Here is a 21,340-nt window from a genome sequence, read left to right as displayed (position 1 = left end):
AATGTTAATTCTGAAACCTAATGAGGGCCGGTTAAGTGTCACAGTTGCTTCTTGATCATTTCACTAAGAGGCATCATAGTGATAGAAAAACCTTCCTGCTTTCCTAAAATCCCCAGCTGCTGCTCGTCATGTTTTGTGATGTTGCAAGAGATCACCCATATGAGAAATTAAGGGATGTTTGTTGTATAAAGTGCAGTAACAAGATGAAAATGATTGGAATTGACTATCAGGACAGCTCCAGGAAGAGCTGCTATGTTTGTTCATATTCAGAGTTTGCTCACTGAAACAAAATTTCCATTTCTGCTTTGCCTAAAGCTGCCCCAGAATTCCCAGTGTGCAGCACTGGTATGTGCTAGAAATCAGAAAAGTTGCTGTTGAGATATCTGCATTTCATATTGCCATGTTTGAAGATTTTCACCTTACTACAGGGACTAAAATGAGACTAAGTTACACAGAAAATTCTTCAGTCTGCTGGAATTGTCTAACATTCATTCTAACAAAAACTGCTGCACAGTCCAGGGCTCTCACAGGCAGCCTAAGGAGTGGGGCTGTAAAAGGTAATGCTAATGTGGATATTACAGCAGATATGCAACTACGATTTGATTTGTTATCCTTCTTCCAAAACCACAGAGGCTCCCTTTTCATCGGACTTGGCACAGTTCCATCTTGAAGGGCTGCCACAGAGACAGGGCAATCTTGCAGGCTAGAACACTATAGCATGAGGAACGTAGTGTACGGGAGGAAAACCAGTGTCTCATGGGACGATGTGCATAACTGCTCCTTGTTTCTCTACCAACATCCGTGGGATACCACAAGGGTGCCCGTGGAGGCCTCTGAAGCCACTCTGCACAGTGGCTGTGTGGCTGCATCACGGTGTCTGTGTGCAGGACGGAGGACTGCCTCCACCTCAGCCTCCTCCTATGTCTGACCAGCATTTGGTCTTGCTGGGTGGGCTAGATTGTGGGCAACAGATTTGCCCCTGTTTGCACCCTGCCAGGAAAGCTACAAAGCGAGTAAGTGTGCAGAAAGCTAGTGCTAGCATAAAAGCATGAATAAAAATTCTTTTCTAGTCAAACGTTTCAGGGAAAAAAACATTTGGTGCTTCAGGAACTGAACCTCAGTCTGGCATATTCTAAGGCAAACCTATCCACATTTAACTGTTGTGGTCATGCCTGTTTCGAAGTGCACTGGCACAGCCTCAGCCTTTCATTAGCGCTTGGTAAATGTGGCTGAAGAGATTTAAAACCTGAGAAAAAGGATCTTTGCCCTGTCTCTTGAGCTCTCCCTGTTTCTTGCATTTAGGAACTCACCTTATTAATATAAATATGAGCTGTTCACTGTGGAGTCTTTTATCTTTGCTGATGCCTGAGTCCCTTCCTGTTCATATTTGCTGAGTGCAGCAAAATGGAGATTGTGGCAAAAGCAAACCTTATTGCTGCTGTTCTCAGAAGGCAACTGCCTAAAAGAGGATATGAAGGGAGTTTCATAAGGAAGGAGGATCACCAGCATGTTCAGCTAGAAGAGACTGACCCATTATAACCTTGAGAAGAAGGGCTGAAGTCATTTCAGGAAAAGGAAAGATTTCTCTGGCCCAGCATCTCCTCTGCTTTCAAGGTGGAGCTTAACCCCCCACCCACATCCTGATTTTCCCTGTTCATTTCATCCTTCAGTCATCCTCATCTCCAGAAACACATTTCTTGAATTTCACTTCTGTATTTCAGTCCTCTTTCCAGGGGTGAAGTCCTCAGCAAAACCACAGGAATACTTGGGCAGACCTGTAGGAGGGTGGAGCTTGGGCTTAGTGTCCCCCATCCAGAGCAATTAAATACAACTCCCAGGATGTAGCTCCCTTGTCACTGGTACTGAGCTGCAGCAGCATTGAACAGTTTCTCTCATTTCCTTCTTAGATTTTCCCCTGGTTCATGCGGTCTGGCTATCTTTGCAACCAACTGGTGTAATACCCTTGCAGTGATTCATGACTGCAGCTCCCCCTCTGCTTTCTCTCTCCATCCGTCACTCGTGAGACTCCCTTCTCTCCTCGCAGCCTTCCCGAGGAGCTGCCTCCACTCACGCAATCCTCTTTTTTTCTTCCTAAACAGTTAGATAAATGACCTCGCATATAAGCCAGAGTGGGCTGACCTGATTACAGCCAGTCTTTCCAAAGGAGCCTAAAAGATGTAGGCACCGTCTTCACGGGGCTGGCTTGACCGTGGTGTCAGCTCCCTGTGGCTAGAGAAAGCCCGTGGCAGTTTAGAGGGCAGGAGTGGCAGTCTAAGCCGAGGCAGTGACATTAGCAACCTTCGTTAGGGAAGGAAGCCTGTGGGGGGGCTAATTGCCATTCAGCCACGTAAAGGTACAGCGGCTTACTTCTTTTACAAAGGGAGCTCTCAGGACGCATTTGTCAGCATGCAGGTGTTCGGTGAGTGCGGGAGGTGATGGAGGCAGGTCCTTTCACTACAGCAGCTTTGTCAAACACAGTCTCCACGCTCTGCCAGGCCTTTTCAGTCAGCAGACGTTTAAACAAAAATACCCAGCAGCATAATCCACGCTGTGAAGCTGCCGTAGTAAATAAGCAGGTGGGGATCGGCTTTTGAGCAAGGCCATGCTGTTCACTGTTACTTTGTTGTGCTAAATATGGAGAAGCAGGAATGGGGCACAAGGGAAAGGGAGACAGAGGCAAAGATCGAGTTTGACTGATTTTTCACTGGAGTATAATTTAAGAGGCATATTTAGAAACTCAGCAATACTACTTTGGGGAGAATTTCAAGTGCTCCGCGCTGCTGTTAACTTGGTATTTCATTCAGCGCAACAGCTGTGCACCAGATGCTGCACGTTGCAAGAAATATAATTTTCATCTCAACCACTTGCTTTCAGAGCGGCACAGCTTTGGCAACTGAGGCAAGTGTAATTTCTCTGACAGCCTCCTAGAAAGAAAAGAAAACCATCTGTTTTGTATTGGAGCTGCTACGGGTGGAGGACTGTTGGGGGTGGCAGGGGAGAAGGAGAGGAAGGGGCACTTCTGAGTACATGGGGCTGGTGAAGAGGGAGAAGAAAACTCCCCTCGGAAAATGGCGATGTTGCTCGTGCAGTGTTTGTACTGCCTGGAGTGGTGGCTGGTTTTGGTATAGCAGCAGAGCTTTGTTTGAAGTGGCAGCCTTGCTTTAGCAGAGGTTTGTTTAATGTGAAGAAAATCATTAATTAAGCTTATTTGGAAAGAGTCATCCAAGGGCCACAGTTTGGTAACTAAACACTTGTGCATCTTGTAGCTGGTGAAATGCTCGGCTTTCACCATATTGTCGTGGAGAGGTGGCAGTTTTGGGCAGCAGGGAGCTTTTTGATAGCCTGTACAGCGGGGCTGTGCCTGTGCATTGGGCCCTGAGGTAGCTGTAGCTGGGGCCTGATTTAAGCCTCTCCCTCTGTGGAGCAGAGCCCGGTTAGGGCATGTCTGCACTGCATTGGCTTGCGGTGGCATATAATCCCAAGCTGGTACAAACACATGGTGCAGCATCACCCTGTGACAGTAACTCCTGTCCTAGAAATTCTCTGTGTCTCCACAGCACTACCTGTAAGGTAGCAAGTGCTTTCCTTTAACCAGCCCAGGTAGCAGTAGGTAAGATCACTGCACTGCACTCCATGTTGGGTGCTGATGTGCTCTGCGTTCCTTACTTTGCCACCTCAGGACAGAGCACAGTGACTAAGCAGCCTGTAACCGTACACCGGTGGCAGAGCTTGTACACTCCCAGACCTCTGGAAGTGTGGCTGTGGCTTTGATCATCAAATGTGAAGTCACTTAAAACATGTCTGTGCAGGGGAAACTGCACAGTGAGTTCACCCATCCCAACATAACCTCACCCTTCCCAGCTAGCATCTGTATTCTGAAGGAGCAGAATGGGGAAACCTGGGGTAAATGTGAAGTAAGCATTTGGCAGCTCCTTAAACTTGGCGATGAAACGGCTTTTGAGCCTCTGCATAACCCCTTTGTGCAATGGCTAAGTAGATCCACCACTCAAATTCCTCTAGCGTGAAGAAAGACACAATCTGCCCACACATGCAGGTGGGTGTGTGTGCATGAGCTGTCACAGTAGCTCCACCATCGATTGATTTCTCCCTTCTGTGGCTCTCCCCTTGTAAACTCTACAGGGACAGGCATTTCAAAAGGACCTAAAAGTTCCCAAACACAAGCCCACTGCTACAGACCGTGCCCCACAGTTAATTTATGCTGTTCTGACCCAGAGGAAGAGAATCGTACTGCAAAGAGCTTAGAGTAGGAAAAGATCACATGAGCAACGCATATTTTTTAATGAGGAACCCATGGCCAATTTTTCTAAAGCATTCATCAGGAACAACAAATAGATTTTCAGTAATGTCTCTGTTTGGGGCTAAAAATCCAGTCCCAGCCTTTCTGAGAGTTATGGCCAAGCCAGTGTCAAAGGGAATCAGAGGCACAGGGATTATTAGTGCAAGGTAGCTCACAGCCATAAAGATTAAATGCTGGGGGTTAAAGCTGAAGGAACCCTGCCATTACTGAACGCTAAAGGTGCTGTAGTTCATGGTACCTGAAGTATTTATGATACTTCAGCCTGTTGTCATTTTCAGTACCTGACTGGTCTAAAAACAGTCAAAAGAAACAAATAAGGCATGAAAAATACAGTATCTGTATACATACAGCCGTGCACAAGCAGGTAGGCACAAACATCTTAACTGACCTCAAATTGACATCTGTTACATCTACTGTTAGCACGTCAACATGATCCATGAATAACCCCAGCTATTACTGCAAAATGTGCCTGACACCTGAGATTCCACAGCAAAAGGATAATTTACTGCGAGAGGATTTGGTGGGCTTTTCTTTCTAAGGGAAAGAGAAGCAGGATAATAAATAGCAAGGATGTTGCATGCTTTTCAAACTGAGGGAAGGCACGACTGTATTACTATGAAGTTATTACAGCAAACTGGCATCTGACTTCACTTTCTCTTTCTTTACCATAAAAAAAAACACAAAACCCAAAACCAACCAAAAACCCCAAACCTGAAAAACCCATTCAGTCTTAATATTTGGAAGAGGAATGCTCATAGCATAGAAAGATTTTCTTAGACAGAGAAAATGTATTACAAACCTATCAATTCCCTGGGAACGTTTTCCCGTGCCCCGCTTGGACCATCTCATGAAGCTGAATGGCCTTCAGATTAAGCTCAGCACCACAGCACCCTCTGTTCAACATTCAGAATACTCTGACTCTTCATACTACAAGAAGATCTCAGAGCCTTGGCTGGTGTCCAGCCACTACCATAATCAAACCATGACTGTTGGAGGTGGTGTAGGAAATGGCTGTCTAGGTCACGCTATTTAAATTTTCCCAGCAAACTTCAATATTTTGGTTTGCTTTGAAAGTAGAGGTATCTGCTTTGTAATCATCGTGCATCCGCTGCACAGGACTCCAGGTCTGACCAGCAAGATGGCAACTTCCCAATTAACTTCTAGGGCTAAAGTTTTGTAAATTTACTTTGGCTGAGTAATCTCTAACTCAGATTAATGCGAGAGAAACTGGTATGACTTCTTGGAGAGGAAAGAAAGCAAAGCAGACTTTGACCCTTGTGGCTTAAAGTGATTTACGTATGAGAAGATAGGAGTTACATTTTGGGACTATAGCCACTCTCCAGAGCATTGTGTGGACAGTAGCCAGCACCAGATGATTCAGGAGAAGGAGAGCGAGCTCTGCAGGTGGCATCTGTGAGGTGATCTGCTGCACTGCAAACACAGTTGTTTGCAGCTGGATCTCTAATCGCTAAACTTTGAAGCACAAGGTTTAATATCCCTCCCGAAATGTTTGTACCTTGGCTATTTTAAGTATTAGAAATTCCCTCGCTTTTTCGGTAGCCTATAGTCTTCATCTCATGGCCATCATGTAGAAATGAGATCTCTAAGGTTTTGGATAAAAGTCCACCTTTTAGTTATGTTCAATACTGCCTTGTTTTTATCATAAGACATGACAATCAGAAGGATCTGACCTGTGTTATCTTGATTATTAGTTATTTCCAGTATTTTACCATATGACCTCTTACCTTTCTCTCCAAAGGAAACAAAGCCAAGCATTAGAGGTTCTTCCCATTTTGTTCTGGGCCTTTAAATCATTGTTATCTCCCTTCTCAGACCTTCTTTTTACCCCTTGAGAGGAGTGAGTAGCACTGGACACTGCTCACTCAACAAAATTTAAACTTTTGTTGTAACATTACACAACAGTACTGTGTCTCCTGTCTCGTTCATCTCTCTTCACACATCTTCTGGGCACTCACATGCATTCTTCAAACTGCCTTGTAGATTACACTTCAGATTTCTTGCCCTCAGTTAATTCCTAGAAAGAAATAAGAGGCAGCAGAACAGGCCAACTTCATAAATCTTTATCTAATACTAGCAAGTCATTAGGCCTGTGAGTAAAGTCTCCATCTGTTCCCAAAGAAACCACAGCATTTTCTACACTGTGTCAGCATCTACTATAATATTTCCGCTCTCAGAGATTTCTTGAGTTTTCTCCAAAGGTCCCATATGTCTGCCTCTTCCTTTCTCACTCCAAAGAAAAGCAAAGAAAATATGCAACATGCAAACAAAAACTAGAATGGCAGCAACCCCTTCAGAAAGCTGTGCCCCCTGTATCATGGGCCAAAACTGACCCATTTTGGGAGAGAGGCCTAAAATAAGAACAGACTACTACTTTCTACAAGGGAACACGGCTCAATAATAAACAAGGGTAGCATAGCAGCTTCCAGCAGTGCTCCTTACTGTATCTTTGTCCTTTTCAAGCAACTGTTTCCTCCTAGCAGTCTGGCATATTGACATCTGTCATGACCTAGGTAGATTTCAGTTTATATTTCACCTAGTAAGTGTGTGTGGACTCAGGGGACCTACGGGGGACCAAAGTAACCAGTTCTTTCAAGCCTGGCTCAGGCAAAACTCACCTTGAAGTTCCTGTGTGTTTTGCCTCAGCGCGGATTGAAAGGCTCACGTACCATTATAGGTTACTCTGCTGCTCTGATTGTTGCTAATATGATTATGTACTAAAGGGTTTAAATGAAAATTGTTTAGTTGGCTAGGAGAGAAAAAGGGAGGGAGGGAGCGTGTGGGAGAAACACATTTGAAACATTTTTGAAAATGCCAACTGGCTTTGCTTTGTCTGGAGCTGGTCAAGCAGAACAGTGGCACTGAGCAGCTAATCAGTAGCTCCTACTCCTCCAGAGAACTGCCAGCTTCCTTCCCACTTGGCATCAGCATAGCACAGCTGAATACCCTTGTGTTTGCTTATTCTCTTGGCAGAAGTGAAAGAGTACGAGCCCCCATTCGGCTCTAAAGTGCGAGAACACCCCTGCGTGGAAAGCATGAAGGACAATGTCCTAAGAGACAGAGGGCGACCTGAGATCCCCAGCTCCTGGCTTAACCATCAGGTAAGAGCACCATATCTGTGCAGCTGGGAGCTGCACCACACATTTAGCTGCTGCCCAAAGCCTGAGCCTTAACTCAGTGCTGGACCTCTCTTTTGCACGGATTAGAGCCCTGTCACATGGTGACACCCGTGCTGCCCGTGGTTCAGACACCACAGTGCTCTGCACTGTGCTTACCCCAAAGCCCTGGGATTTCTGCTGCCCACCAGTGTAATCTAAAAGTGATCAAAATAAAAAGGTAGGAAACCTGAGACCCAACAATCAGCCAGACAACCCAGAATAATTAGGGCCTTAAAGCACACTTTGTGTAGGCTTTGAAAGGGCAAAGAGAACAACTTCACACATGGGCCCCTTCAGCAGAGAAAACAAATCTCCGTACTTTATCATGGAGAGCAGTCATAGTTGTATCCCAGCTGTTGACAGGTTTAAGAAAACAGGAAATGAGTCTTCAGCAAGCCAGTCTGTTTTTATTCAGGTTGTACATTAGCAGTCCATTTCCCTTGCATGTCATGAAGCACTGTCAGCTTTCCCCGTGCATGTACACCATGGTTGCACCTCCTAGGCAATAGTAGAATTCTCAGTAGATGAAACTGAATGGAAGCAAGCCAAAGGCATGCATTTCTTCACCTTTGCTCTAAGCAGTTTTATCAGTAGAGAGAAAATGAGAATTGTGTTGTAGAAGAAGCGAGGCTTGGTCATTCCACTTGTCAATGAAATATGTTGAATGTTCTTTACAGACAAAAGGAAAGCATCATAAACATTTATAAAAGCCCAGGCAATGAAGATCAGCTAATATTTCCATCAGGAGCAATGTAACACTCCCTTTTTCATTCCAGTTGAGATGTTAAAATCATAGTCTAACACCTACTTAAGAAAGGCCAGATGAGTGGCCAAAATCAATCATCTTTCCAACCAAGAACAACGCATCTGCCACCTGATGACTCGGGCAAAGTGTAGCCCCTTCCAGAACCACAGGGACTTTCTCCTTATGTAGTCATCTGTGATGAGTAGGGTTACTGAGGAGGGGCCTTTAACTGGGGAGGAAAGCTGTATTTTGAGAGACATCTGAGGGATATCTGATATTACCAGTACTAAAAAGACGTTGACATTTTTAGGAGCCATAGATACAACCATCTTCTAAATGACGAGCTGGGTAGAAGAGATTATACTAATGCTCATCTTTATAGAAAAGAACTGCTTGTAGAAATTTTTAAACATTGTGGATGAGCTAGTAAGAGGAATCATGAGTTGACAGCAGTTGTTTGTTTACCACGAAGACAAAATGAAGTCCAAACTGGTAATACAAATGTGGTACTTTAGAAGAGCCCAATTAACAAAGCAGAAAAGAATCCTGATTTAAATCATTTGGGAGAAAAAAAAATAGTAAAAACTGCTTAAATTTAGGAACAGTGTGACAACATTTCTCAGGATATTCAAAAGACATTGTCTCACATGTGAAAAAATTAAAGTAAAGAAGGGTAGAGAACCGATAAGGGGAACAGAAGAACAACAGGAAGATCTGTGGTCAGCAAACTTGAGGATAATCAAAAGGAAATCTAACAGCACCGATCTTTTGCTGGATAGGAAAGAAAAATACTGCTTATGCTAATGCAAAGGCAGAAGTGGTCAGCAAATATTTCTGTTCTGCATTTGGGAAGAGTCAGATGATGTACATGTAATAGAAGGTGATGAAAGCCCCTAAAAGCAAAAGTCACTGGCACTTAAAGCAGGCCTAGGGCAGTGTTAGGTGGCCCAGAGACTTGTCGGAGTTCAGGACGAGGCTACTGCTGTGGGCACTGCAGTGGGGCACTGCATTACGTGGCAGTAGAAACGGGAAATACCACTGGTTATGCCTTGGAGAGAAGTGTCCGGGAGCTCGTTTCATGCACAGCCAGTCGTAGCGGCAGGCGTAGGTGTGCCTACGGGACCCCCGTGGTGCGCAGGCGCGGGGCAAGCCTGCAGCTGCTATCGTGACGGCAGGCCTGAGTGCGTGGAGGGCTGCAGCTCAAGGTCCTGGCGTAGAGCTATAAGGTACACTGTGAATTTAGTCACCTCTGGGTTCAGGTAGCAGGTAAAGTGATCACAGGTTTGGACCAAGGTGTCCTGCACTCAACTTCAGACACTTCTTCCCTGTGTCAAACCCAGACCTCGGTCTGCTCGCGGTACAGGGCATCCCACTGCCTGGGAGGACCACACGTCTGCACTTGTGTGTCACCAGGACAGGCACAGCCGGCTCTAACAGGGTTCAGCTAAGAGTCAAAGGCAGGAAAGGGATGCCTGATAACATACTCATAGGACATTTAATGAAGGTGGATTTAATTCCCTTCCTCTGAATCCCTTCAGCATTTCACATTGCGCTATCTAAAATGCAGCGATGCATTAGCTTCCGTGGGGCTGTGACAGTTTGCAGCAGCTGAGGATCTGCTTTGAGCTCCCTAGAAGTTGCTCTTACTGTAATGGCTCTTCCATATTCATTTCATTCCTCTGCAGTCGTGTTTTTGTAATGAACTCGTTATTCATCGTGATAAAATTCTGGAATGGATTTACATATTACATTTTTTCCCCCCTTAATGAGATTTGTTGCACTATTGATTTCAAGTTAATGTTTAATATTTAATTTAATTTACTGCTTGTAATTTCAATGCCAGCAGAAAACTAATGTTATTTGTATACAGACAATAACATTCTGCTATTAACATTGACATCAGTCAACATCACCAATTAGGTAAATTATGCAATTAATGCAGTGTTGTGAATTGTTATTTTTTTAAATAAGAAGTTTAAGATAAATCCTACTTAATGGGCTTTTAGTGTCATAAAGCAAAGCACACAATTTCCTGGCAAATACCTCGTGTTTATAAAATGCATTACAGAAATGCAACTGTTTTTTGCTCCTGTAAACATGTGCATCAGCATTGAAATGAAGGTTAAATAGTTACATCTGTGAGTGACATGTGTTTAAGTGTTTGTGGGACTCTGGCCCGTATTTGCACATAGATTTATTTAGCCTGCAAGGAATTCATAAAGGGCTGATGTAGGGCCTTGATATTGCTGGCAATCAGGATTTTCTTTGAAAAACCCAAACAGAATTCAGGTACACAAAGGCCTGGGTAGAGTGGGAAGTCCTGTTATCCAATAATTCCAATGGTATTTATTAAAAAAACCCAAAACCTAAATGATTCTATAGCACTAGTCCAAAGCATCATTTTTCTTGTTATAAGTATCGGAATATATGCACAGAAATGACAGCATTAAGTTGCTGAAAATATTGTAGTAGGATTTCTTTCCAAAAAAAAAAAAATCATGCCCCCATTATAATAGCAATAGAGCTCATAAAGCACCTCCAGTGAATAACCCTCTGAACTTCAGAGGACACTAAAGCAACTCTGACAGACGGGCTTTGGTGGTGACCGGCCCCATCACGGCTGCTCTCTCTGTGCTCTCCGCAGGGCATCCAGATGGTGTGCGAAACCCTTATTGAGTGCTGGGACCACGATCCCGAGGCCCGGCTCACGGCGCAGTGCGTCGCGGAGCGCTTCAGCGAGCTCAAGCACCATGACAAGCTCTCGGGAAGAAGCTGTTCAGAGGAGAAGATCCCCGAAGACGGCTCCGTGACCACTGCCAAGTAGCGCACGCCCGAGAGCTCCGAAACAGAGGGAAATCGCTCCTGGACGCGTTCACCTTGGCAAAGGAAGAAGTCTTGATCGGTGCCTTGACTTGCTTCCTGGAGGACTGAGGCTGTCACTACTCCCTTTAGGCTCCGGCTCTGGACAGGGAGATGTGTTTGTGGGAATTAAAAGCCAGGGAGTAGGTGTCATACCCTAGCATTGGCTGCCGGCATCATGTCATAGGAGGAGCTATGTATGTTAGCACTTCCTCAGGAAATGAGATTTGAAAATAGCCAATAACATTATGCACTTTATTAATGCCTGTATATAACTATGAAATTGCTATTTTTATATATATATATATATACATATATATATAAAATGTGTGTGTGTATGTGTATATATATGTCTATATATCTATAAACAGCCATGCTCTGAAAAAAAGAGTTTAAAAAAAAAAGTGCTTCCAGGAAATTACCAGTGCATTAGAGATCCCTCCCCATTAGGGAAGGAGCCTGGGGAGACTGGCAGAGCACGACACCGGCAATTGTGCACTAAGCACTCTGCCAAAAAGATAGGAATAATATGCAATGAGAAGATGGCTTTCAAAGCACGTGCTGTAACGACTCAGCTGTGGCCCTGCGGTTCACAGTTGCAGGAGCAGTCTCAGAGCAGACAGGCCAGTTTGGCTTTGCAGTTGTACCTACGTGGCCCTGCAGCACATTTTGGAAGGTTCAGGGATGCCTTTGCCTTCTCACCTTAACCCCAACATCCTCACAGCGTCCCAGAATGGGAGTGCAAGGAGGTTTGGTCCTTCCCACACATGTGTTTTGATACAGAGGTCATTAATGTTACATGTTTATTGCTTTGAATTCATGCTGCTTGCAAGCAGGTTGCAAAACACCAGCAGGATCAGGTTTCCCCTCCTCCCATCCCACCCCCAAACCATACAAAACAAGACAGGGCCAGCAATAATCCAAGCAGATGTTTTATATTTGCTCTGCATTCTGAGTGCAGGCAGTGCTATTTTTTTTCCTTCCTTTTACCTTGATTGTGTTGCTGTAGGAACAAACATTTTTTTTCCCTCTACAGCATGTCTAATTGCTTGACACACCACTGTCTGACTGTTCCATGCTTTCTGGAGGAAACTAAGAGACAACAGCTGATGCCTTTATTTTTGCAAAAGGACCTTGGAGGTGATGGAAAGCTCCGTAGCATTAGGTTAATGGCATATCCTGCCCTCAGCACTGCTTGCATGTAGGACTGCCCTCAGCAAGTCAGCAGCTAACAGGAAAAATCCAAAACACAAGAAAGGCGATTCTTTCCAAAAAGATCCTTCAGACATTGCTTACATTCTTCCAGTTCTCCAACATGTTTAAGACAGTTGACATCACATTGGGCCTGTACAAATGACAACAATGTGTTTAGTAAGTGCTAACAATTTTGTCTTCAGGAGTTTTGCAGTGATTTTTCCACTTTTTTCTTCCCCATGGCATGTGAGTGGGCCTTGGACGTTAGAAATTCAGCCAGCACAAACCAGCCCTGTACAGGTGTACTTGGTACAATTTATTAAACACCTTTGACAGATAAACACTGATACTCCTTTAGAAGACATTGCCGTATAAGTCAGTAGGAATCATGCTTATTCAAATAGGAGTTAAGATTTATGATGACAAGTATTTTATTTGAAATGGGTTTGTATCTGCTTTTTTTATTTTTTATTTTAACGAAACTACTTGGAAATATTTAAACAGAGCGGGGCAAACCCTCAACAACTACAGTGGAATTCAGAGGATACTATGTCAATTTTTGTATTTGTTTTTTGGAAAAGGAAAAGGAAAGCAGGCAGAGATGTGGTGGGGGCCATGGAGCTGCTGGTGGTGGGGAGGGGGTGGGAGAGGGAATGTGGCAGCCCTTTTCTCTTCCTCCATCCAGGCTGAAGGTCAAGGAATGGCGTCCGGTAGTTCTTGACAATACTGACATTTTTATGGTGGGTTTTTTTACTACTACATGTAAAGGAAAATTTTTATTCTTTTAAGGAATATTTCACCTGTACATCATGTATGAAATAGGAATGTGAACAATATGTACTCTTGTATATCAAAAATTTCAAGCACTTAACTTGCTTTGTAAACAGTTTGGGGTTTTTTTGGTCTGATTTTGTTTTGTTTTGTTTTGTATAAGTCAAATGTTTATTGGAGCAAATAAAATAACACCGACTCAAGTTTGTCATTCATCTCTGGAGCATACAGAATAGGGAGGGGGTTCTTCCTAAAATGAACCCTATCCTACGATGACTTGGACCCATTCCTTCCCCCCAGAGGTCCGAGCGTCATGCTCAGTCTGTATAATGGCCTTTGCATGTGTCTTGCTTTGCTAACGACTCCTTCCCCCGGTCTCCATCCTGCCCTTCAGCAGAACAGCACTAGCAGGTACCCAAACTTGCTGGCCCTTCAGTCCCGACACGGTAAAACCTTCACTAGTCTCAGGGGAGGGGAGGGAGAAGAGGCTGCACAGCTGACACTCTCCTACTTTTAGGTTGCTCCATTCTCAGTGCGGATAAGACCTTAGTTAAACCTCAGTCGTTTTGGTGCTGGTATTAAAGGGAGCCAGAAGACAGCCCGCTAAATCTGTGTCACTGAGAAGTGTGTGATTAATGTGCTTGTGCCTCACAGCTGCTGCTCTCCACTCAGAGCTTTCACCTTTTGCAGCTGATGCCCCTCCCGTGGAAGACATGCAGAACACAAGCACCACCTAAACACAGAGCGGGCTACCTCCCTCCCCCCACCCCCAATTGCCCCCAGCACGACTTAGGTTGAATCTGAGCCTTTACAGAGGACGCAGCCCACCAGTGCCTGCTGTAGGCACCAGAGACTCTCCAGGCATCACCATCTTTTTCAGGGAATGTATTTTGGTGCCAAAACCTCTACCACAGCTCACGCTTGGCTGCGCTGAGCATCTCCTTTTGAACCTTCAAGTGGGGATTCCCCGAACAGGCACCCAGGTGCCTGCGTTCATGAGGCGAGCAGAATCGCAGAATAACTGAGGCTGGCTGGGACCTCCGGCCCGGGCGCTGTGCTCGCCCCTCGTCTGGTCCCGGCTCCTGTTCAAAACAGGCGGCTTCAATTAGGTTGCTCAAGACCTTGTTGGGTTTTGAGTATGTTTGATGCTAATGATTTCACAGCCCCTCCGGGCACCTGGTGCTCCGAACAGAGCAAGGCACGTAGCTGGTGTCGGGCGTGGTGCAAAGCACAGCAGCCACATCGAGTCTAAAACTGGCAGACGGGAGCTTTGGGAGGCAGGCCCTGCCTAGGTGCCCTCCCAGGCAGACAGCTGCAGGTGACCAGCTCGTCCTTTAGGCCAGCCACCCTCTCCCCGTACTACCAGACTACAAATCGGGCTGCCCGGGGAGGGTGCTCTGCAGCCGGCCGAAACCAGCTGTCTGGGGACAGCATGGAGGGGCCTGCAGAGAGCCTTGTCGCGGGGCAGCTGGCAAGGGCACAGCCAGGACAGGACCCCCGCCAGCTGCGAGGCAGCGTGGCCAGCACCGGCCTTGCTGCAAGTTGCTCTGACATTGAGGGTGGGTGAGACGCTCTGCAGCCTCCCGCTCCCCGGCAAGCCTTAACCGTGCAGCCTTCCCTTCTCCGCTGCTCCTTCAGGGAAGGTCAGACACAAACCAGCTCTCAGCTTCCCTGCGGGCGTGCAAAGCCTCCCTGCCCACACCTCCGTGGCTTCCATCAGCGCCCTGCCAAGCCCCAGGCAAGCCGAGCACCGCTGCGGTCGGCCCCAGCGTTTGCTGGTGCGCTGGTGGCAGTGGCCACCCCTCACCAGTCCCCACCACTGCCCACGTAGTGGCAAAGATCTTCAAGCCCTGACATCTTGTTTACGCTGGCTCAAAGCCTTTTTTGCATAGCAAGGCAAACTAGTGTTGCAAAAACAAATATGAAGTGTGTTAATGTAGCAGGCAAACTCCACAGGCCTTTCAGTCTTGAGGAGTACAATATCCTTGACATAAAGTACACTGTATCCTTTTCAGTTAAGGCTTTTGCCCACCTTTCTTACCCTAAATACGGTATTCAACATCCTCTGTAAGCAGCTCTTAATTAGCACGTCAATCACCATTTTACTGCCAGGGTACGCAGCAAGCAGGCTCCAGCTGTGCAATGCAGAAGGTAATCCTTGGGTTTACTACTGAACCACGCGATGGTCTGAACTGGATGATGAAGTTTCCCGGTGCAGAGCACTTCTGTGTTACCAGTCCACACAATTCCCAGCACAATGGGGATTTCACCCCGTTCTGGGATATTCCCAACTGCTACTGGAATAGACAAGAATGATAAAAGGAGAAAAGATCATGACCCAGCTCCTGAGGGCAGGGTGAAAGAAAAAGAAAGGCATTAAGACATAGTTACTCTGAATGCTCCTGGAAACTGGGCCACATGGAGAGCACCTGCAATGTTGTCCTCTTGTCAAGCCAGCTGTGCTGGGACCCAAGGGCTTCCTTTGCTTCCAGAGGAACACGCATTAATTTATTTCCTGATCCTCAGCTCTGTCTTGCCTCTTTTTTTGGCATTATGTTTTTAATAAAACGCTGCCTATGGCAATTTTTCCCTCCAGCCACAAAAAAGATGGAACGAATTCTGTTCTAGACTGTCTGCTTGTTGTTCCTGAATGCTGTTTGGCTGCGTTCATGCTGCTTATTGCTTGGCAAATGTTCATGCAAGTGGGTGCACGCCATGTGTGTTTTCAGAAGGCTCTTGCTGCGGGCTGCCAAAAATTGCAGTCTCATCCCAGGTCAGGATAGTGATGCACCTCACTGCAGGATTTTGGTGGGGTTTTTTCAGGCACCTGTGTCCTACTGGGCTACATTTCCTAACATGACCCACAAGACCCAGTTGGCCTGAACCCATGGTGTCCCAGCCTAGCTGTTCAGACCCCATTTCCTCACAGTTCCTTGACCTATTGGCAGCTCTCACCTATTATTTTGGACCTCTGGCAGCTGAAAGGCCCTGCTCATGTGTAGAAAGGTGAGGACAAAGTCAGTGATTTGTTGAAATACAGCCAAATTTTGAGGAACCTGAGAGGACCGAGCCCAGGAAATAGATTTAAAACTCTTGACTACTGAACGCTTTAAGCACCATCTAATCACTTCATGAAGAGGCGAAGGCAAAAGGCAGCTCATAAATTATCTGCTGTGAATTATTTGCTCAGTTATAATGGTGATAAACCAGTCTCTTCAGGCAGCTGCATTTACATAGCTAAATTCTTGAAAAATAAAATGGTCACCTCATCAAGTTGGCATGATTAAACTCCCACTGCTGAAATGCCTGTTTTGCAAACGTGCTGCCATGTGAAAGCAGGTAGGGAAAAGATCCCTGGCATTTCCCCCCAGATTAGCCATCTCGTGTGTGTCACAGGAGGGACCGTTGAAAACATCCCCCCTTCTTTCTCCTCCGCTGCAGCAAGGCTTTCCTGTGGAAGAAGAAACAAAAACCAATTCACCTCCTTCTCTTTTTTCACCGATCCGTGGCTTCAAGCCCAGGCCACCACTGTCCCCTCCCTGCCGCTCCTCTCCTCCTCCCAGGCACCTTCAGTGCCCAAGTGGGGGCTGCGCTCCCTTCCTGCCTCCGCTTTTGGATCGGCACACTGGTCTTTCTCTCATGAAAGCAACTCATGGTATTTGTCTTTCAGAACAAGACCCGCGTCAGATATTGGGGTTTAAGTGTTGGACTCAGCCTTGCATGACCTCCCGGAGGGCACCTCGCCGTCTCTTCTGCTCAGGCTGAAGCCATGCCCGTCCTCCCGTGGCCTCCTCACCCCTGGTCCCCTCCTCTCCCCAACAAGGACCGTCCTGACCTCCAGGGTCTGTCCTGCTCCAGAGACAGCACCTGAGTAAATCTATTGCATACAGCTGTTTAATACACCGCCACTTCGCTTGTTTAGGGCAGGAGCGATGCAGAGGAAGCAAAGCCCAAAAGAAATACACATCATGCATGTTTCTAACCAGCTTGCATGGAGATGGTGGTCAGGTCTCCGGCCAGGCTTGCCAGCCTTCTGCTCCAACGTGAGTGGCTGGGTGAGGGTCCCCAGACTAGGGCTTTCTCCTTAGTTTTCTGAAGGAGAGGACAACCACATCATCCCCTCCTGGCATAACCAAGGTGAAGCTTCCACGGGTTTGTCATCCACATGAGCACTACCCTGCTTCACCCTCGACTCTCCCCCTCCACCCCTGTGAATCCCACCCCCTGAGCCAGGAACTAAAACACCCCTACAACATTTACAGCCCTGCTGCAGCAGGGTTTTCTGCAGTGTACACCTCAGTCGCCTGCCAGCGTGACATTAAGGACCTTTGAAATGTCCCGGTCTTTGCAGAGTGCCTCAGCCACCGGCTGGCTGCGACAGGCTTTAGGGCAGTGCTTTATTTAGGATCAGCTAAGCCGAGGTGGGATGCAGGACATGTTATCAGAGCTCCTCACCACCACCCTGGACAAAGCCCAAACCTGGTGCATTCCTTCTCGCACAAAGAGCTCCAGAAATAGACTTTCTTCTGTTCGAAATGCGCCAGGGTCTTCACACTTCAACCTTGCGGGAGATCATTTAAGGTTAGAAAATGTTTTACAGAAGATACTGATTGTATCTAATTTCTGCTTTTGCTTGAAGGTGACCGCTGCCTTTCTAGTTCTCAAACGGAAGACAGTATAAACTTTTCCTGAGATAAACATCTGTCTCTCTGTGGCTGCAAATGTTTAGCTCTTAAAGGCTGGTCTTCATCTACCGACTTCCTTATACATGTGTGTGAACCCTGAGAGGATCTCTGCACTAATCTAGCGAGCCTGTCTTTGCTAGTAAAATAAGATGATAAAAATATTGATCTTCAATTGGAAATACGTCATTTGGCAATGTATTAGAAATGCCTCCCCAAGCTCAAAATTGACAAGGGTCACCGCTTCAGAGATTGAGATGAAAATACAAAGCTACTCTGGGCTCTTTCACTGCATCATTGCAGTGGTTTTTTGGGAATCATTTAAAGTGAAACACTACTTTTTGAAAGAGCAAAGCCTTTTATACAGGGTATATGAATGCCTGGAATGACAAAAACAGTGTTTCCTCTTTAACCCACAAAACTGAACTAAAGGCTGTCAGAGAAAGGCTGCGGTAAGAAGAAAACACAAAGCCCCTCTGCTCACACCACCAAGGAAAGCAGCTACGCGGCGCTTGGGTTAACAGACCGCGCATTCAGGAAGAGAACATCCATCAGAGGCATTTAGCAAGCGAAAGACGATAACTGCTGATACTTGAATCCAGCCTCATTTCTGGAAAGGTGAGGTTCCCTCCTTTGGTGAAATTAAAGCCAGGGTATCAATTCTCTTCAGCTGAGGTACTTGCTTTCCATCAGCCACCTGGTGCTCCCGGAGGCAGAGAAAAGTAGGCCATACCTTTAATTAGCTAAAATGTTTTGAACAGGACATAAATCTCATGCCAGGACTTCTAATTTTCCCGTTGTTAAGCCTCGTACACTTTTATACAGACTTACTCATGTGCTTTGGCTACAACTTCTTCTGCTCATCTAATCCCCACCTGAGAAGCAGGAGCAATATTTCTCTAACATGACACTTCAGCCTCGCTACTGAGGAGGAGTTTGCAAAAGCAACTTGCAGGGGATTAGACTGAAATTTTTCTTGTAATGCTTTGAATGGCATAGCGAAATGCTCCCATGTTTTAAGGCATTAATAGCATCTCCCATTAAACAGCAGGTTGTTTAGCCTGAGTACTTCTGGAAAGGACATGTAAGCCTTATTAAATCAGGGGAAAAAAAAATAAGGCAATTTCATTTTAATGTAGGAATGTTAACATTAATTTGCTTTTCTTGAAATAATTTCTGGAATGGCTGCTTTAAGAACCTAATCTTAACAAAGCCATAGGAAATGGAAGAAAGAATTTAAATTAACTCACTTCATCCATTTATAAATTGTTTATGTTAATCACGGTAAACCAAACAGGATTCAGCCATACTTAAACACAGCCTTTGCCCAAGTATAAACTGTTTATTATATCCATGACACACAACCAGACAAAATTCATTCCTGATCTGGGGAAGAGACTAATTTGGTTTTATTAGCTCTAGAGGAAAACATTTTGGCAGAAGAAGGTTTGCTTTTCAATGTAAAACATTCTCAGGAAAACTCTCCTGAGAGCGAGCGAGCGATGCAGCAGAGTCTCACCACCTTCACCGCATCAGCAGCTTGGCCTAAAGCCGGCTCCCAGGGCAGGGCAGGCCCTTCCCCGGGGGAGCAGGGCTGCGCGGGGAGCCCCGAGCAGCAGCTGGTCAGACAGCTGAAGCTTGGAGAGAGGAATCCCACACCGTGTGCTGTCATGGACTTGCATTAAGAGACATATAGTAAGACTAAAGGGTCTAAAGACTAAAGACTAAAGAGGTCGGTAGGTTTGACTTCAGCGAGTTGACCTCTTAGGTCTATAGATTATAGGCAGATTTTTAGATCAGACAAGGTGCTTTTCATACAGTGGAGAGTGGTCACAGACTAGCTTAAAGAGCGGGTTGTTCCTTTCTTTACGTGTCGTCACATTGCTGCTAATGATATAGAGTATTTGGCTCAAAAAGTCCTAGAGAGAAATACACTAGGTTTTTGCAGATAAATTTTTTTTCTTTCAATTTTGAATTGAAATTTTTAATTTTTACAATCCTTGGTGAGTCTTGATTGCCACGTGGGCTGGCTAGTCTGGAGCTCTGTATTTTTGCACTACTTGCCCTGATGTGCAAAATCAATCATATTAGCTTCTAGCAGAGATGGAAATCTATTTCATGGACAAATGCATGAAATAAGCTTTGGATACAGGGTCAGACAGGTCAAATGATGATGATAATTTTTTTTCATCTCCTTTTCTATACGTGCAGCCAATGCATTAGCAATTGAAATGTATGAATGTCATCGAGCAAATGACTCTTCTTGCCATCATACCACCACATTTCTAACTTGAGCCATGCATCTTGGCAATAATAAATTTACTACCTTGAGGTTGTTAAATGCTCTGATGAATAACTTGTGTATGCTTGTGACTCCATTTTGCTATACTTTATGGTAAGAATGCACCTTTAAATAAATTCTTTAATTCCTTCCAGGTGTAATTAAAATGAAATTATAGGTATTGTGAGCTGTAGGTAGTGCTTTCATTAAGACAATAATTATGGGGGGAAGATCTCGTAATCAGGCAGGGGGAGGAGCTCTTTTTTTTTAATGTCCTATGACAAAACCTCCTACATGATTGTCTCATCAGGCTCTGTACTCCAGGACCAGAGCAATGTCTTTGTCTTCCAGTTCAAAAGAAAGCCATTGAACTAAATACTTAGGGATTTTTTTTAAATGAAGAAAAACGTTTAAAAAAATAAAAGAAATCCATTCAGGAAGAACTGCACAACTGAAAAGAAGGGTGGCTGGAAAGGCCAAAATGTTTAGTACTTCTTTGGTTGTATCAGTCTTCTCTCTAGCTACAATCAGACAATAAAAGATTAATTTTCAAACTAGCACGGGATAAGAACAGGGTAGTAAACTCTTAGTATATTGTATTGTTTCAGCCTGACAGATCTGGATGAAATTCATCCTCACAATAGCAGATCCATTCGTGCTTGTCTGTCTTTGACTATTCTCACCCTCCTGTATAAAACGGGAGTACGTGTCCGGCTCCAAACCCAAACACATGTCCCAGCCACATCATGGCTCTGTACCAGGCAACACTTCAACGCTTACCCATTCGCCCCTTCCCCGACCCCAGCTTTCTGGCAGAGAGCACCCAGGCACGTGGCCCCAACAGGACTTTCAACACCCTCCAGCCTCTGCTCCATCTGCAACCAACCTAAGGTTCAACTATTTGAGGACCAATTTCTCTGAGCTGCAGTGTGCCCCGGCAAGGATTTCTGCAGTCGCACACCTTGCTCCCATGTTGCCAAAGACTGCCCATGGGGCAGAGGTGGTACTTACCGTTTGAAAGGGGACAAGAGATGCTGGGAACCCGTTCAGGTCCCTGCATCTCAGAAAATTACAGGGGGTGGGAGGGATCAAACTATTTGAAGGCAACTGGAAAATGAGAAGGTAGGAATCAACATGTATTTGTCATGATTTTTTTCCCCTACAGGGCAGTAGGTCATGTAAAATGGAGAAGATAGATATAGTAAATATCATATCTCTTGAGCTTAGAAAGGCTTTTGACATCACCTCAAGTGATATTCTTGTTAGCAAACTAGGGAAATGTTTTCTCAATTCAAGTACAGAGTGGGTGCAAAG

The 21,340-nt window shown here is 45.4% G+C and overlaps 1 protein-coding gene across 1 annotated transcript in view; it reads left to right on the top strand.

Moving 5' to 3' along the window:
• TGFBR2 (transforming growth factor beta receptor 2) overlaps positions 1–11,184 on the top strand; it is a 58,719-nt gene extending 47,535 nt beyond the window's left edge. Inside the window, exons 6-7 of the mRNA XM_082014608.1 lie at positions 7,310–7,437; positions 10,884–11,184. Coding sequence (XP_081870734.1) covers positions 7,310–7,437; positions 10,884–11,063 — 308 coding nt within the window. The 3' untranslated portion in view covers positions 11,064–11,184. The remainder of the gene's footprint in view (positions 1–7,309; positions 7,438–10,883) is intronic.
• The last annotated feature ends 10,156 nt before the right edge of the window (positions 11,185–21,340 follow it).

This window comes from Phaethon aethereus, assembly GCF_964289735.1.
Source record: "Phaethon aethereus genome assembly, chromosome: 2".
NCBI classification, from domain to species: Eukaryota; Metazoa; Chordata; class Aves; order Phaethontiformes; family Phaethontidae; genus Phaethon; species Phaethon aethereus.
This window is presented reverse-complemented; position numbering and strand designations above follow the sequence as displayed.